Source organism: Euprymna scolopes, chromosome 8, assembly GCF_053919585.1.
Source record: "Euprymna scolopes isolate OS-2025 chromosome 8, ASM5391958v1, whole genome shotgun sequence".
NCBI classification, from domain to species: Eukaryota; Metazoa; Mollusca; class Cephalopoda; order Sepiida; family Sepiolidae; genus Euprymna; species Euprymna scolopes.
The window spans coordinates 117066313-117085229 of NC_136489.1; the positions used below are offsets into that span (position 1 = coordinate 117066313).

Here is an 18917-nt window from a genome sequence, read left to right on the forward strand (position 1 = left end):
GATAATAATTATTTTTTGTAAAACTATTTCTGAAGATAAACATATCTAAAAATAAATATGCAGATAAAAATATTTTGTAATTGTTCTAGTAATATTCTTAATTGATATATTTTTTTTTTAAAAACTATATTTTTCAGTTTCAGTATTCATTATTTCTGTAAAAATCAGTTCACGGGTATTTTTGTTTTGTGTTACATTTTCAGCGGGGTTTTCAAATTAACTAACACTGTACATTTCTGGTTACTTTCAAAATACGGACATTATGTGATGTGCTTTGTCTTGCTTTTTAATATACAACTAATTCCTGATATGCCCTGTCTTTCTTTTTCTATATATAATAATATCTATATGACCGTGGTTATGTGTGTATTGCACTAATGTGTGCGTGGGTGTTCTGATAACATTTTTGTGATCGTCTTTTTACGGCTCGTCCGCGTGCATCGTTCCCATTCATTTATATACAAGTTTTATATATATTTATACAGTCGGGTGTGTATAAATGCGGTCGAGCTTCTTTAAGGACCCTTGTTGTGTATCTATCTTAGTAGTTCTTAACTTTGTGTGTGTGTGTGTGTGTGTGTGTGTGTGTGTGTGTGTGTGTGTGTGTGTGTGTGTGTGTGTGTGTGTGTGTGTGTGTGTGTGCATATATACGTGTTAAAAGTTCACTATACTTTTTTTGTTGTTATTTTAGTCTTGTGCGGTGCGATTCTTCCCGTCACTGGTCGACGAGATGTAAAGAGCATTTAAGACGAAAACACGACCGCCGATTTAAGTGTAGCGTCAGAACAGATACTAATTATTTAAATGTTTTTTATATATATTCTCCATGTGATATACTATGTTCTGTGTCTTCGGGACAAGATCAAAGTGTAGTATCTGTTCCGACAGATACTGCAAGCTATGACTAGCTATGACTAGCAAAGACCAGATGTGGGGGCAACCCCACATGCCTGACCATTAACCAGCTCCCATTTCCCACCTATCGGGAGCTGGTCCCCTTTTACCTTCCCCCTCCCTTCACTCCTCACATTAAAAATCGGCCTTGTGCCTAATTTGCTCGGTGGGGGAGCAAATAAATACCATCTGTTCCGGCAGATGCTGCAAGCTATGACTAGCTATGACTAGCTATGACTAGCAAAGACCAGATGTGGGGGCAACCTCACATGCCTGACCTTTAACCAGCTCCCATTTCCCACCTCTCGGGAGTTGGTCCCCTTTTTCCCTTCCCCCTCCCTTCACTCCTCACATTAAAAATTGGCCTTGTGCCTAATTTGCTCGGTGGGGGAGCAAATAAATACCATCTGTTCCGGCAGATGCTGCAAGCAAAGACCAGATGTGGGGGCAACCCCACATGCCTGACCTTTAACCAGCTCCCATTTCCCACCTCTCGGGAGCTGGTCCCCTTTTTCCCTTCCCCCTCCCTTCACTCCTCACATTAAAAATCGGCCTTGTGCCTAATTTGCTCGATGGGGGAGCAAATAAATACCATCTGTTCTTCAGATGCTGCACTTCTATTTCTTGTTCTCTTTCGGTGGAGAAGAAATCCTTCACGACTGAGACAATTTTTATTTTTGTACCTTTTCTCAACGTTAAAAAACGACCCTGGTGTCTAACTCTGTCCCGTGGGGAGGCATAGTAAATAGGTACTATGTTCTGTGTCTATATATAAAACTGCTATATAACCGTGTAACTTTTTCTTACAAGTCATGATAATGAAGATAATTAATAAAGTTGTTAATAAATGTTGAAATGGGATTTCTTGTCTTTCTTATTCTAAATTTCATTGGTCACGTGATGAAAATGGCGAACGTTGTAAAGAATTCTTTGGGTTTGTTTTACAATACACATTTCGAAAAAATTGTCAAAAAACAAATATATCACAAATAAATGTTATCAAAGGCAAGATAAGTTACTCTTCTACCTATCAGGAAAAGTTTTTAGCGGCTTTACTCACTTTAAAACGTCTAGTTGTTTCGAAAATCATACAGTGTTTGTCGTTAAAAAGACAAATGGCGGTGAACCCTTAGGTGAATACGTTAAGTTTGGGAAAATGAGTTCAAACCCCCAAAAATTATACAAAATACTGTTAGATGTTATATGTTAACGTGACATTGGCTGACATATATTTTAGTGGGTTCTAACAGTATTTTGCATTATTTTTTAGTTTGAACTCATTTCTCAAACTAATCGTATTCAACTAAGAGCTCGTCGCCATTTATCTTTTTCAAATATATCGATAAACACTGTATGATTTTCGAACCGATTACACGCTTTAAAGTGAGTAAACTCACTAAAACGTTTTTCCAAATAGGTAGAAGAGTAACTTATATTGCCTTTGATAACATTTATTTGTTATATATTTGTTTTTTGACAACTTTTTCGAATCTATGTGCATAGTAAAACAAACCCAATTCTTTTATGCCAATTCAAGGTTTTAATTTTATTCTTATTTTTATTTCATTTCGTTTCGTTTTATATAAAAATCTGATCAGTTAAATAAATTTCACACTTTTTCATTTTTTTAAAAAGTTTTACAGATGTTTTTCCTGCGCCCAACAGCCGAAGAAATTGTAAGCCATTTTTTGTTTTTATTTCAATTATTTGTTGTGTATGTTTTATATTTCTTTTTCTCTCTTTTCTTCTTCTTAAGTCTTTCCTGATTCAAAATAACTAAAGTATTAATAACGAACTAGCGGGGCCTGTGTAAATCCCACAGCGAACTTTTCATATGTAATATATTGATGTTGGCATTCTGTAGATGTTCAGCATAAATGGAGACGTCCTTATATTATTGTACCTATTTACTATGCCTCCCCACGGGACAGAGTTAGACACCAGGGTCGTTTTTTAACGTGGAGAAAAGGTACAAAAATAAAAATTGTCTCGGTCGGGAAGGATTTCTCCTCCACCGAAAGAGAACAAATCTAAGCTAGCAGGGACGCCCGGCGTAGCCCGGTCGTAAAATATGCTTAAATATGATATTTTAATTTTTTGCAGATTTCGTATGTATTATTATAGAGTCAATTTTCTATCCATTCTTATATATTATAAAGTTGTGATTTCAAAAATAAAAAAATATATATTCATATAACTTGGGTGCATTAGCTTGAATCGAAATCGAAACCAAAACTTATGAAGAAAAAAAAAAAAAAAAATATATATATATATATATATATATATATATATATATATATATATATATATATATATATATATATGAACTACTAACACCTGAAAGTATTCTGGATCTCTACAAAACCACCATTCACCTATGCATGGGGTATTGTTGCTATATGGGGGCTGATGTATCTATCACTAGTCTCTCCCTCTTAGACAAGATCCATAAAAATTCTCCGATCCGCACTATTAATCTAGCTCCAACTTCTGTCTCATCGACGCAATGTTGCATCCCTTAAAATATATAATTAAAAAAGCAGATGAGGATAAATAAAAATAATCTTTATATATTATTCTCTTCTATTTTGTCATATTAATTTCCATTGTTTTTGTTTTTTGTTTTTTTTTGTTTTTTTGTTTTTTTGTTTCGCTCTTATTCATCCAACGCAGTTCATGCAAGTAGTTTTTCTTCTCTGTTATTGTTTTTTCAGTTACAAGTTCCCCAAGAAAGTATGTGGCAATTAATACGGGACCCTTATATATTAATAACTTGCGGTAAGTAAACGTGTACCAAATTTTGGTGTGTTTTTTGTTTGTTTGTTTGTTTGTTTTGGGGTTTTTTGTTGGTTTTTTTTTGCTTTTTGTTTGTTTGATTTTTTGTTTTGCTTTTTTTTTGGAGGGGGGTCTTAACGGCACAAATCTGAAATCTGTCAAAATCTAAATTTAAAAAAAAAAAAAAAACTACGGCGCTAATTGTATTTTTGGAATTTTCTTGTCTCCCACCGAAGCAAGACGTAGTAGAAGGGCGGAAGGTGGGGGAAACCGGCTCTCTCAATCGATAGTGGGGTTGAGGGCATTTTTTTGTCAGGAATAAAAAATAATCAACATGGGACTCGTCAGCTTTCTCAAGCGATCAGCAATAAATCAAACCCCTCTCTCTCGAAGGAGGAGATAATGCCTGGGTAGATGCACCTCCTAGGATCAAGACAAGCCATGCCTTATTCTGATAGAGAAAGGAAGCAATAGTTCAAGTAGCACTTTATTTGCCAGAATCTTACCATAAGGAAGATCGCCGTATTATTGTGTAGGAAAGTAATATTTCAAATTGTAATGAAAATAAACAAGTTTGCTTTAATTTAAAACTAGAAGGGCTACCCTAGGTTGCCCATTGCATGTTTTTAATAAAACTTTACTGTACCTCTCTCTATTCGTCTATCTTTCTCTTTTTCCCTCTCTCCTCGATGTCTCTTTCTCCTTCGCTCAGTCAATTCTTCTTTAGCTGAACACACACACACACACACACACACAACTAAAACTGCGCTCATTATTGATGTCTCTGTCCCAAATGACTATGACCTTAATAGAGCTGTTCGAGGAAAGATAACCAAGTATCAGGACTTAAAGAATGGCTTAAATATGGCATGGTCTATGGAAGAGATAGACATTATACCGGCTGTGATAGGTGCAACTGGCTTAGTGAAAAAGAATCTTAAGAAGTACCTGGAAACAATGCCTGGAAGACCAAGCTATAATGAAATACAGATTGCAGCTATAAAGGGTGCGCGATGCGCGAGCCTTTTCTAGTCTCACACAAAAACATGCGTTCACATTTCAAGCTATATTACTTGTCATGTACATACGCGCACACAAACATACGCGCCCACGTCCACACACGTACATATATTCACGTTCGCGTACATACACTCAAATTCACGTGTATATACACACATGTACTCATATACACGCACACATGGCTGACTTCTAACATGGCGCACAGTTTAACTGATGTCAACTCTCTATCTATTTCTTTGTCTACACGCTGGACTATCATTCCCATTTTTCACTACGTTACTCACTTCTCTTCCCACGCGCGAACAAACGATAGTGACCCGAACTTGAGATGAACACACATTTCCTTTTTCTTTCTACACCACCAGTCGCGCAACAAACGATGGTTACACCCGCGCGGACATGAACACATGTTGTATCTAAAACATTCATTCTTTCAACAGTAAATAAACGACACGTTTATCTTATCCATTAATTGAGTTTTTCTTTCCTTCAATTCCATTCGTTTCATTATTTTCTTGTGTAACGGGATTAGGATTTATATATCCTAGTCATCATCTACAAGGGAACAGCAGCTATTCTAAAAAAAAAAAAAAAAAGACTCCCTGGATATAAATCCCAATCATAATGAAATCAAGTGTTAGCTCCGGGGGGAGTTATCTCCCTTGATCCCTTAAAAATTTATCAAGTAAAATAAATAAATAAATAAATAAAACAATTCTCTTCTCTTATTTATATAACAGATTCCATCGGAGCATGAGTCAGCATTTTCTTTCCAAATAAGTACATGATAACACCGAAAAATTATCTTTCTGGCAAAACCTGGCCCAACAATTTCTTATAAATGTTAAATATTATTTATCCGGGTTAATGCTGGTCAAGAATATACGTTATAGTTAACTAAATCGTGCGGGAAGCGTTCTAATTGGTTCAGAAATCGACGATTAACAATTTGATTTAAGATGTGTGTTTTTATGTTTTTCTTGTCTGCTTTTTTATTTTTTTATTTTTATTTATTTTTTTTTTCGTATACGTTTTTACAAACAATAAATACATTGTCTTTTCACTTTAAAAAAAAAAAACGAATAAAAGAAATGCATAGCTAGAATAGTGTAGCAGGTTATCTCAATATTCCATAAGAATCTTTCACTTCGTGATACAAGCACCAAAATTGGCACAAATGATGTTCAGAACTTACATTTTAAGAAAAGAACGTCACCTATCAGAAAATTGAAGATGGCTGACAGTTTTCAAGACGGCTACAGAAGCAAAACTGACAAATTTCAATTTTGGTGCTTGTATCACCAAGTGAAAGATTGTTTCAGTAATCTGCTCCACTAAGGAGGGGAAAGGGTAGTTTCTTAATCTACCCGTAATCTAGGCATGGCAAAAAAAAAAATGGAAGAAAAACCAAGTTGTTGTTTAAAAAATTAAAAAAAAAAAACGAATTAAAATCTATTTCAGCGTTCTCGCTTTACCTCGTTTTTATTCCTTTTTAGATGATGTTCTCAAGGCAGTCTTTTTTATCCTTTTCTATCTGCCTTTTACTATTTTGTTTTTATTTTTTTTTTGTTCTTTATTCGCCTTTTAATTCTCTTTGTCTCTCTTTTTGTTTGCTTGTTTGTTTGTTTGTTTGTTTCTCTTTGTCTTTTTTTTTTTAATATTTTTCTTTCTTTCATTTGAGCAATTTCTAATTGTTTTCTTTTAATTTCTCAGGTGCAATAATGTTTACGACAATGGCGATGTCTAGTCTTGAACCAACAATACCGTTATGGATTATGGAGACGATGAAAGTCGAAAAATGGCAAGTCGGTAGGTCGAAATTAAATAAGCTGTAAAGCATTTTAAAGTAATTTTGGTATTGGACAAGCAAATTTAGTAAAAGAATGAGTTAAGCCATAATGGATTTGGTGTACAATTGTAGGAGAATTTTAAGCAAATGTTTCAAGCAAGATTTAGAATATACACAGACAGAATATCAGTAAATAGGAATTTTATTATATCAATGGAAATTTGGTACTTCTTTACCATTGGTTACAATTGAAAATCGCAATTCAAGTAAAACACTTTGATGTACAATTAAATCCCAGGATACTGTGGCCCTAGGATACGTTATATTCAGGTTACGATGTGGAATACAATTTTTTTCCGGCCTCTGGTTACGGTATTTGCCGCCCCCCCCACACACACACCTTATTTATAATGTTATTTGATTATATATATATGTGTGTATTTCTGGGCAGGAGCTGCTAAAAGCAGCTTATCCTGCCTTGACAGAGTTCAAAATAGACTTCGTAGTTTAGTGGGGGGGGGACTTTTCTCTTCCCTGCAGCCTCTTTCCCACAGAAGAGACGTTACGAGCCTGTCTTTGTTTTATCGTTATTTCCATGACAAGTGCTGGTCTGAGCTCCAATCTCTAGTCCCTCCCTCGCCGATCTTTCACAAAAAGCACCCGTCTAACTGAAACCATTGTCAATAACTTTTCCCACTCTTTCTCTGTGCATAAATCAAAACTTAGATTCCATAAACAACGCTTCTTTCTTAGAACTGCACGCCTGTGGAACTCTCTTTTATTTGCCTGCTTCCCAACTGACTACAACTTGGTTATCTTCAAGTCCAACATAAACAAATTCTTAATGAACTGCCCCCGCTCATATGCACTATGAATAAATCCAATTTACCAAATTTCCATTAATAACGATTACTACAATTTTATCCCATTAACTACTGTATACTCTATAACCCTTATGCTCTAGTAGCTTCCGGGCCTTGGGTGGTGATGCCTATATAAAAAAATATATATGCTATCCTGTATTCTGTTACTAATTACTAATGGTGTATCCAAGGATTCTATTGTATTGGGTTGGGGAATAAGTTCGTAGCGTTTTTTATCAAAGACTTATTTAAACAAAAATCTCATTGAATAAAGATGTTACAGAATCGTTTGGTGATTGTAGTTCATTTTTTCTTTTCTTTTTTTTTTTTGCCAATTTATGACTTGTTTGGTGACCGTCCTCCTTCAAAAGTGCTTTGAGACGCTCTTCGTCGAGTTAGGGTCTCCCGCTACGAGGCGAGCGTAACATGGTGCATATGAGCGCGTGGGAAAGCAGCAGTAGCAGCGAATGATGGCTGGTTTGCGAAGAGATTAGTAGCAGTAGTCCAAAAAAGCGCATATGCAAATTAGGAAGTGTGCTCGAGAAGAAGAAAAAAGAGAAAAAGGACAGTACATGCTCGGGGGAGAAAGAAAGGTGACGTCGAAGAAAATGGACGTGTAAACCCGACTGTGATCGGTATGCGGTCGGATGAAAGAGAAACGCACCAGGGTAGATGACCTATGGCAGCAAGAGACTTTTTTTTAAGTGATGGCGAATAAAAACGTTTTGTAAAAAAGAAAAAATGCCGACACGAATTTTGATTGCTTTATTTCCTGTGTTTGTTAGTTCCCACCGCATTACGCGTGTCATCGACGCCAAAATCGCCATTTTTTTTTAACTTTGTAAACCATATTCGTGCCGTAAACTCGTCTATGACATCTACGTATTCCTTGCAAATGTCCCTGGCAGTTTCAGCCGCTTTTTGTCCTCGATGAAAAGTGAAGAGCAAGTGTCGAAAATATTGCTTTTTACCTCCTGGATATTCCATTTCTAAGCCTAAAATGTAAAAAAAAAAAAATTAAATTAGCACAAAAAAAAAACAAATAGCACAGTTTTGTGCGGCAGGAAACGCGCTATCACATTAATATTATATATTTTGTTGAAAAGCAAAAAGTCGTTATAAAATAAGAAAATGACGACGAACTTATTCTCAACCCAATACTTATGTGCAATGCTTAAAAATAAGTGAAATAACACAAAAATTATTATTGTTTAAATGGTCGAGTAAAAGATTGCGTACAACTTTGTATTAAAAGTAAACATGGGTCATATCGTATTTTCTCAACTTGCTAGTAAATAACATGGGGCTACCGGAAGTTACCCTAAGGCAGGGGACATAAATCCTCCTTCCATTAAAGCAATTAAAAATGAGCGTTGTAATATGATAGTACTGCAATTTACGATAAAATTGATTTTTATTTATAACTAGCGAGGAGTGGGGGCGCCCGGCTTTGCCCGGGCGTAAATACGCTTAAATGTGATATTTTAATTTGTCCAGATTTCGTATATATTATTATAAAGTCGTGATTTCAAAAGTAAAAATCGAAACCGAAACTGTAGCATTCAAAGCTGGTGGCGTTAACACTGTACTGTTGCAGTTAAGAAGGAAAAGAATTACACAAGAGACCGTAGAGATATATTGGAGTAGCAACAGAGCTACCCTAAATCAAAATCGTCCAAATGGAAAGTCCCCGGATGAAACAATGATGAACAGAAAAATATGTTTGCCAATGGATGCTATTCCTCCATCATCAAATAATCTTTACAAGAGAAACAGAACGATGGAAAACCAGTTCAATCGCTATTTTGCAGCAAGGTCACGTAAAATTCCTACTTGGACATCTTGTACTACCACACTTTGACCACCACAATGGGAAAGAAAAAAATATACACAAGGTCACGGAGTACCTCGTTCTCGTAATGTAATTTAAAATCTGAATATTAGGTTGGTGCAAAAATAATGTCGTTTTGTTGACGTTCAACTTCATGTCAAAAACGACGTTATTTTTCCACCAACCGAATACTATCATCTATTTGAGTCAAACATGCAAATCAACTTCGTCACTCATATTTTCAAAAAAAAGGCAATCAAATGACACAATCATTCCCTTAAATGTTATAATGGACACATTAGAATTACTTTAAAGTGTTCAAGCGCCATGCAGTAAACAAAGCAAGTCCCATAAGAAAGGTCGAACCAGAACGACGCAGCAGAGGTGCAAACCAACTTCAACTCTACAATCAGAACCACATCAAACATCCTGTCAACATCATATTTCAAAGTGGGAAGTGTTATAAGCGGGGATAAAGGGAAATAATTTTAAAAGGAGTAGTAGTGTTGTCTCCCCTTGGCAAACAACGGACCGAAATGGTAGGCTCACATTATTTACAATATCGTTCTTGTAAAGTTATCATTTTGTCTATTGTTAGTTTCATGCTCATACGCAATTTTCTTGCCAATTACATCATTCATATGAACACAACACTAATATCTAATAAATCTCTTGTTTCCATCTAATATTTCTTTTGCTTTCTTTTTTTTTTTTTTTCGCGCCCCTTCACACGTTCGTTTTTTTTTTATTTTAATTATTCCACAACATCTCTACCATTATTCAACGTTCACTAATAACTAGGGCTATTGCAACAGCATATTCTTGTCACTATGTTGACTCTCGAGTGTGTATCCGTTGATACCTTATATGCTTTTATATAGAGTGGTGTGGTTCTTGGTTGATTAACTGTGTCTAACTGTGTCGGATATATACTCGAGAGTCAAAACAATGAAAGAATATTCTGTTGTCATATCCCTACTAATAACCCACATATAACCACAAACCCGTCATTTGTTCATCTTCTCATAGTGATATGCCCTAGAAAACGATATATTAGTTTGAAATAACTGAGTAGTCATGCTTATAGTAATCAAGTAATACAATTTCGTAAGTCACCTTCATGGCCGATACCTTCGTCGTAGCTGGTAATATCCGTAAGCTTTGAGATTTCGACGTAGCTATCGATGTCTCCGCCCAGGTTGTTATACCTGTCCGTATTTAAGCTTATACTGCCCAATCAGATTCTTGTGTGGAGGAATCACATACAGACACTTTTCTTTTCTCCTTTATTTATATTCTATCTACTACAAACGGAGCCCTCTCTCATGTACTGCTGTATTTCTTTGCCTTCTCTTTTCCGCTTCTTCCGCTTCTTCCTCTCATCCTGTTCTTTGCCAGTCCCGAGCTACGATGCAGTCACTGTTTAAGCTTCATCTAATTATATCGCAACCCCCAATCCTTCGTTCACTATTGACCAATTCATGCTCTTTTCTTTACATGCACCCACCCCCGCAAGACTTGCAATATTTATTTTTCTTCCGCCATGGAAAGATGTGGTACTAAGCAAAAAGGTGAAAAGAATAAACCAGCGCACAAAAAATGCCTGAGAAGCCCCGTAGTCATTCTCGATTGGAATATCTCAGACAATTAGCTATAAACTAACTCCTTACAAAAACGAGAAGGAAAGGCCTGTGAGAGAGGACCTTCTATGGATGAGAAAAACAAAGACAAATGCTACCGCCATTACAATGATCCAATCTTTGTCATACTGATTGTCAAGGATGGGTCCTCGATTAGTGTGTTTTGGCGTACGAAACGAATTTTCCCTTTCACCCCACCTCATTTCCTCTGACAAGCAGTGTCTATTAAAACTGGTTTCAACGAAATAAATATTTGATCCAACGAAAAAGTTTCATAATAGAAACGAAATCATGAAGTACGCTTAAATATGATATTTAAATGTATGCAGATTTCGCATTTATTCTTATAGAGCCAATTCTTTATTGATCATTATACTGTACCTAATATATAGTAGTGATTTCAAAAGTAAAATATATATGGCTTGGGCGCTATCAGTTAAAATCGAAACCAAAACATTCAGTTCTTACTCGTTACTGTCTGATCTAAATCCACGTGTATATAAAAAATGCAAAAATAATATTATTTAACCTATAAATGCATATTTGTGCATGCATACAAGAGCACTTAAAGTCGACTTACGCCTGCCAAATTCCATTATTTTTGTTTTCAATTTTGACGTCTCAGCTGCTATTTTACCGGCTAAAGACCAAATCGATTTTGTTCTACAAGTTCAAATGCCCTATATATCAAGTTTCAAGTCTGCAGACAAAAAATTGACAAAGGAGTTTGGTAGAGATCGTTCCTCAGACAGGCAGGCAGACAAGATCACTTCTCTGATGAGAAGAATCGCATACTTGGAAATTCCATGTAATAACGTTTTTCTTGTTTATTTGTACTCCTTGTTGGCTAATTAAAATTGCGTATACCTTCCTTACAGGATTAAAAGTTTTTTTGTTTATTTTTTTTTAATTTGAATAAATTTTCGATAACAAATATTTTATTTTATATTATATATATGTGTGTGTGTGTGTGTGTGTGTGTGTGTGTGTGTGTGTGTGTGTGTGTGTGTGTGTGTGTGTGTGTGTGTGTGTGTGTGTGGTAACTTGCTAAATATAAATAGGGACCGTTTAAAAGCTCTATTGCCCGAATTACGTTATACGCATTATGATGCACATATAATTTTATATTTTACTGCTGTTTAATATCGGATATATAAATTTTCGTTTTGTTTTTGTTTGAAAAAAAAAATATTCTGATTTTGTTATTGTTTTGCTTGAGTAAAAATAAGATTAATGTGAAGAAGGGCGCTGATGCAAACAAAATCCGTGTTATGTTGCATAACTGAAAATATGAAAATAAATATTGTCTGGAAACAGCTGCAAAAGACTTTGATAACATTGCGTGTACTCTTTATTTGAAATATGCGCGCGTGTGTGTGTGTCTGTGTGTGTGTGTCTGCGTGCGTGTGTGTGTGTGTGTGTGTGTGTGTGTGTGTGTGTGTGTGTGTGTGTGTGTGTGTGTGTGTGTGTGTGTGGCTACGAGTTACTTTTAAAAGTTGCTGAACATTACTCGATGTCATATTTTGATGTGTTAAAGATAATTTGAATCTGTGTTCGCACGAATACATCGAAAACTGAGGCTCTCGCTTCCTTGGTCCCTGTGGAGGTTTGGAGACAACTATCTCTGAATGACGCTGTTTTGAAAGACATAGAATCATTCTTGTTCTTTACATCTCCCATAATTCCATTCATGTAGGTCGATCGTCGAGTTGGGGGCCACTGGATCCCTCTTCATCCATTTCCAGTGGTTCTTGTGGCAGTGCTGGGATATTACAATATTAACAAAGAGTTGTGTCGATCTATCTACACCTGGTTGATCTTCTTCTCTGACTGCAAGACATGACTAATGAAGATGGTTGATTGTCGGAAGTTGGTATTGTTAAGGAGAGCAACTTAGATGGAGAGCTGGGCAACAAGACGTTTGTTCACATTACATTTAAATTTCTGCATTCTGGTACAGTCATGGAAATAGTGAGCAGAAATGGAATTCCAAAGGCAAGCGTTACGAGGAAAGATATCCAGGAAGAAAATCTTTCGGCATCTTACGATTTCTATCGTGAAGAAGGGGAGAGCTTGCTACTAGTTGGGTGGATCGGGAGTATTTTCGTTGAGAAAAATGGATAAACAACGACCTGGGCAGAAATAAAAAATGACTTTGAAACTGACCATATAGCTGTCGAACACATGACAGCGTGTAAAATGAACGTTAAACGGAATATGGTAGTGATTATTAGTGTTGCTGTTTTTACTGGAGATCCGGTTTGACGCATGGCATTATGGTTGCATTCCACAAATTTTAATTGTTAAACGATTATTACCGCCATCGCATTTTGCATTGCCAGTGGATTGGCCGTGTCGGAACGGCCGTTCTTCACCAACAACTTAAGTGGAACTCTTTGCCGTCTGTCTTGTTTTAGCAACGTCTTCGATGGCTTAGGTATACAACTAGTCGCCCAAATGGTGAATTCATTTGATGACATAATCCTCTCTGGGTAGCAGTGGCGTACCTATGTAAAATGGCGCCCATGGCAAAGTTTGAATGTGCGCCCCTTCTTAATAATTTATACCTTAGATATATACCTAACTACTAATTTTAATTTTTGTAAAGCAATTTTTGCGCCCATGTCAGAGTGGCGCCCATGGCACGGGCCATGCCTGCCATACCCTAGATACGCCACTGCTGGGTAGCAGAAACTTATCGATGGACAATTGAGAACTTCAGTGACAACCGTTAAAGGGGGGCTTAGTTGAACTTTCAGGCCTACAGGTAGTTGGCCATCAACGGTGGAATCGCGATTGGTTAGACATATCATGCAACATTACCCAGAACCACCATGAGTGGGTCGCCATGAGTGAGAGTGTGTTGTAGGTTAGGAAAAACGCCAGCTCAAATCGACCCAGATGAACTTTGTTGCAACATTTTAATTTGAACCATTTTGGGAGTAAATGCTAGAAGTTCAAATATAACAAAAAGATACAATGAAATTGAACATCAATCTTTGTTTATCGAATCTACATAGTTCGGATAACTCCTAATTTTAGAGATTGGAAGGGAGGTAACTATCCTCTAGTTGCCCATTTTGTTTTGTCTGCAATAATTAAAATTAATCCGTGGATTTCTTCTACTCTTTCACCAGGTCTTGTATTTCTGCCTGACAGTATTGGTTATCTACTCGGCACGAATTTCTTTGGTGTGGCAGCCAGAAGCATCGGACGGTAATGAAATTTCAACGCACTTTTATTTCTTTTTCCTCCCCTTTCCCCCCGTCATATTTTAATTTCGTCAAACGAGTTCTACCTCTTATGCAAATATCAATGTTTAAGACACGTGTAAAAACAAGATCAAACAGAATGGAGAGGAAAAATAAATAAATAACTGGACAACTGAAATATTTATAAAGCATATTCAAATCAGTAACATAGGTTTGTTATTAAATAAAGGGTAAAAATCCAAAAATGGTAAAATCCAAAACGGTCGAATCTAAAATTTCAATCCACTGGGTAAATTCTAAATGAGTTTGACCTTGCTTTTCAAATTTAAATTGTCACCGTTTTTTCGGGGTTTTTTTAACCCTTAATTTTTTTGATTCATCCAGCCTTGACAGACGTGTTTCAAATATTATCTCTAGTACTTTTCTTTTAATGATTTGGAATTCATTCCATTTGCACTTTTTTCCAAGGAACTCTGCCTTTTGGATGATTTTGGACCATTTGGATTTTACCCAGTGGATTGAAATTCTAAATTCGACCGTTTTGGATTTTACCATTTTTGGATTTTTACCCTTCACCGGACTATCCATTCATGTGAAATCTTTTTATTATTTTTCTTTTGCCTCCTGTTCCCCTTACCTCACCCTTTTTTTAACCAAGTAAGATCTTTGACTTACTTGTAGTTTCATAAAATACTTTTATATGCAAAATCCGATCCTGCATTTTGCTAATTCCTGCCCTCTGATGAGAAGGAGAGTATTTCTTCGAAACTCCGCGGATTAAGGACTATCCACTTATCTTGTGCTTCCTTTTTTAAAATTAAATATGTTTTTAACTCTTTTTCAAGATGTCTTTTAACATATTTTATTAATCATTTGTTCATATTATAAGCTCTATTTCCTTTTGGGTTTTATTGAGCTTTTTATATCTGGCTGAGTTTATTTTACTTGTAAATATTTACTCTTTAATATTTATAATATATTTTAAGTTTACCATTTTGATTACCTTAGTAAACTTATTGTAACTTTTATTTATATATATATATATATATATATATATATATATATATATATATATATATAAACATCGTAGCTGTATAACGAGCGTCTATATGTTTGTCTTGCATATATATATATATATATATATATATATATATATATATATATATATATATATATATGCAAGATAGACATATATATGTTTGTCTTGCATATATATATATATATATATATATATATATATATATATATGCAAGACAAACATATAGATGCTCGTTATACAGCTACGGTGTGTATATACACCCCTAATATACTACATATAACCGTTTGATGCCTTTTCAAAAAACCCTTATATTATATATCCCAGTTCTGAACTCCAGACAATATAACAATAATAGACATTATCTACATATAATTATTCTTTTTTATCTGTAAGAGAGAAAAGCTATTTTTAAGATCGGATTTTTTTCTGCACTTATTGGATAAATTTGAATACAGGACATTTTTTTTTTTTTTTTTTTTTTTTTTTACATTTCCACCCCAAACAAGGCCAATTGCCACTTTAGTGTAGGGGGCTACTATCAGGGGCAACAACTACTGGGGTACTATGTAGGGATTTGGGCAGCAAGATGTCGGTTCACATTACACTTGAACTTCTGCACGTCAGTACTGTTGGGGAAGCAGGGACCTGGAATGGAATTCCAAAGTCTGGCGGTTCTGGGGAAGAAGCTCTTGGAGTAGAAAGATCTTTTATATCTAGGGATCTCTACAGTGTGGGAGTGGGATTTAGCTGCCTGTCGGGTTTGTCGAGGGTGCTCACGTCGTGGGGGCACAAGTGATTGCAGTTCGTCAGAGCATTCACCACTAAAATACTTGTAGAACAGGCAGAGGGATGCAACATTTCGTCGATGGGACAGAGGCTGAAGCTTAGATGCCAGTTCAGGGCCTATCAGGTTTGCGACTCTCTTTTGAACCTTGTCAAGGAGCGAGAGACTAATAGCAGATGCACCAGCCCAAATGTGACAGCAATACTCCATACATGGGCGAATGGTGGCCTTATAGAGGTACAGGATACTTTCGGGTGTTAGTAGTTGTCTAGCACGGTAGAGAGAGCCCACCTTTCTTGCAGCGGCCCTGGCAATGCCTTCAATGTAATTGTTCCAACTCATGTTTACTGTGAACGTTAGGCCAAGGAGTTTGAAAGATATACTCTCAGATAAAGAGTCGTTGGCCATTGCTATAGGTGGTAGAGAGGATTTCTTGTAATTATTGAATGAAACTAGTTTAGTCTTGGCGGCATTGAACGTGACCAACCATTTTTGTCCCCATTCCACTACAGATTGGAGGTCTTCCACTAGAACATTGGCAGACATATAAACCAGCTTTATGTGGAATCGATTGCGTAACCTCTGAGGAATGAACTCACACCGGCACACACACACACACACATACACACACAAACACACAAACACACACACACAAACACACACACACACACACATACACACACACATACACACACAAACACACACACACAAAACACACATACAGACACACACACACAAACACACACACACACATACACACACAAACACACACACACACATACACACACACAAACATACACACACAAACACACACACAAACACACAAAACACACACAAAACACACACACACACACAAACACACACACACAAACACACACACACACAAACACACACACACACAAACACACACACACAAACACACACACAAACACACACACAAACACACACACATACACAAACAAACACACACACACACAAACACACAAAACACACACACACAAAACACACACACACACACAAAACACACACACACACAAAACACACACACACACACACACACAGAAGGGGACTTTTATATAATAGTAGAGATAGAGATTAATCCTCATGAAAGTTGCGTACTGGCGTACTGTTATTTCAGTAAATGCAGGCGTGATCAGAATCATTTGGATGTTATTCTAATGCCAGAAAACAAAATGAAAAGAAATTAACTCCTTGACTGAAACGTTTGCCGTCTTTAACGTTTTATGTACGCATATATTATGTGAAAACCTATTATATTTGATAGCTCGAATCAACTACTTCTATCGATAATGTCTTGTGGAACGCCAAGTGTGGGTATTTATAGGCCAACAAAACCACATCCTTCTCTTAAAACTATAAATTTCCATATTGCAAAAGTCTCATCATTCCTGTTTTTTTTGTCTGATTTTTTTTTTCAGATGGATTTGTGGGCTTGCGTGTATGATATTGATCGGATTATGTTGCGTTTGTGTAAGTATTTTTCAGAAATTTTTAAAAAGAATTATTTGGATGGAAATTCTTCCGAAAATTTGTTCTTACCGTTCAAATATCTTTTTATAAAATGTGAGCATGCGTTTGTCTAATTATTTTAAGATTCATACACACATTCATGCATACATTACATATATGCATGCATACATTACATATATGCATGCATATACATGCATACATACATGCATACATACATACATGCACATATATATACATACATACATCCATACATACATATATACGTACATACATGCATATATACATACAAATATACATGCATACATATACACATGCATGTATACATGGTAACTTCCTTCAGTTTTGACAAACTATGCATACCCACTCTAAGAATAGAATTTTGATGGCAAGAGTTGCACAATCCCCAACCAAATCTCTTCTGAGTTTGCATGATTAAATACGAGTGGCAAGTGAAGGTTCAGGATGACAAGAAACAATGCTGAGATAAGCGGAGAACACATACAGCGCCTAGAATTCCCAAATGGTTGCCCATCTGTTACTAGCCAGGTTCAATGTTGCTTAACTTCGGTGATCTGACAAGAACCGTGTGTCAACATGGATATGCCATATATATATATATATATATATATATATATATATATATATATATATATGCATACACACATGCATGCATGCATACATACATACATGCATATGTACATGATGATGATTGCTGCATATTTCCAGATGATCATCGTCGTATTGAGTTTTCCCCATCTCGTCGTTCATACCATCTAAGGTGACTGCAGTCCCGCTGCAGATTTGCCCATCTTGACTAGATGCGACATCCACTGAGTTGACTTCCTCTGGAGGCTGAAGGGTATCCCTATGAACAATCAATCTCAAGCCTGCAGCAGACTTGCAAACTTTGCTGCATATTAAACAAATCATTTGGTCCGGACTAATAGGTACGAATTTTACCTGAACAGGAGTTTTGTGTGACTTAAGGTGATCGACGTAGCCAGCTTTTGACAGAAGCGCTCGTTCACAAGTCACACCTCATCCAGACTAGGAAAACAATTCATTCCGAATATGACATCACATTGTGGTAGGCTATCAATTGCATCAGCATCCACTGCTGAGGGATTGTGAAACACACCAGTAAAGTGCTCCTGCTATCTTTTCAAAATATTTTCTGGATCTTTAATGACAGTAGAACCATCTTTCAACATCAGGGGGATATTGAAAATGTAGGAGGAACTAATACTTACGCAGGAATCCATAAATTCCTTCAAATTCTTTGTATCGAATGCATTTGAAACTGCTCTGTTATATTCATCCACATTTTCTTATCTCATGTTTCAATGTGGCTTTGGCCTCTTTGCATTGATTAGTTGTATAATCAGAATGATTTTCACGAAGTAAAGATTCACAAATAGCTTGTTTATTCATCAGCAATTGATTGATTTCAAGATTGTTGTTGTCGAACCAGTCCCTGTTATTCCTTTTGAAGCTGAGAACTTCAGCACCAGCAGAATAAACCTAAGTCTTGAAATTCACCCATGTGCCATCAAATGCAAGATTATCAAGCTTTTCCTCT

The 18917-nt window shown here is 36.2% G+C and overlaps 1 protein-coding gene across 2 annotated transcripts in view; it reads left to right on the forward strand.

The window, feature by feature from the left end:
- Nucleotides 1-18917, forward strand: part of LOC145283721 (synaptic vesicular amine transporter-like) — a 110655-nt gene that overhangs the window by 65290 nt on the left and 26448 nt on the right. For both annotated transcript variants that reach the window (XR_013868724.1, XM_080132768.1), the window contains exons 8-12: nucleotides 2530-2570; nucleotides 3609-3672; nucleotides 6403-6498; nucleotides 13950-14028; nucleotides 17287-17338. Coding sequence is in view for 1 of the 2 variants with exons in the window: in XM_080132768.1 (XP_079988894.1) it covers nucleotides 2530-2570; nucleotides 3609-3672; nucleotides 6403-6498; nucleotides 13950-14028; nucleotides 17287-17338 (332 nt within the window). In the remaining variant the exon portion in view is untranslated. The remainder of the gene's footprint in view (nucleotides 1-2529; nucleotides 2571-3608; nucleotides 3673-6402; nucleotides 6499-13949; nucleotides 14029-17286; nucleotides 17339-18917) is intronic.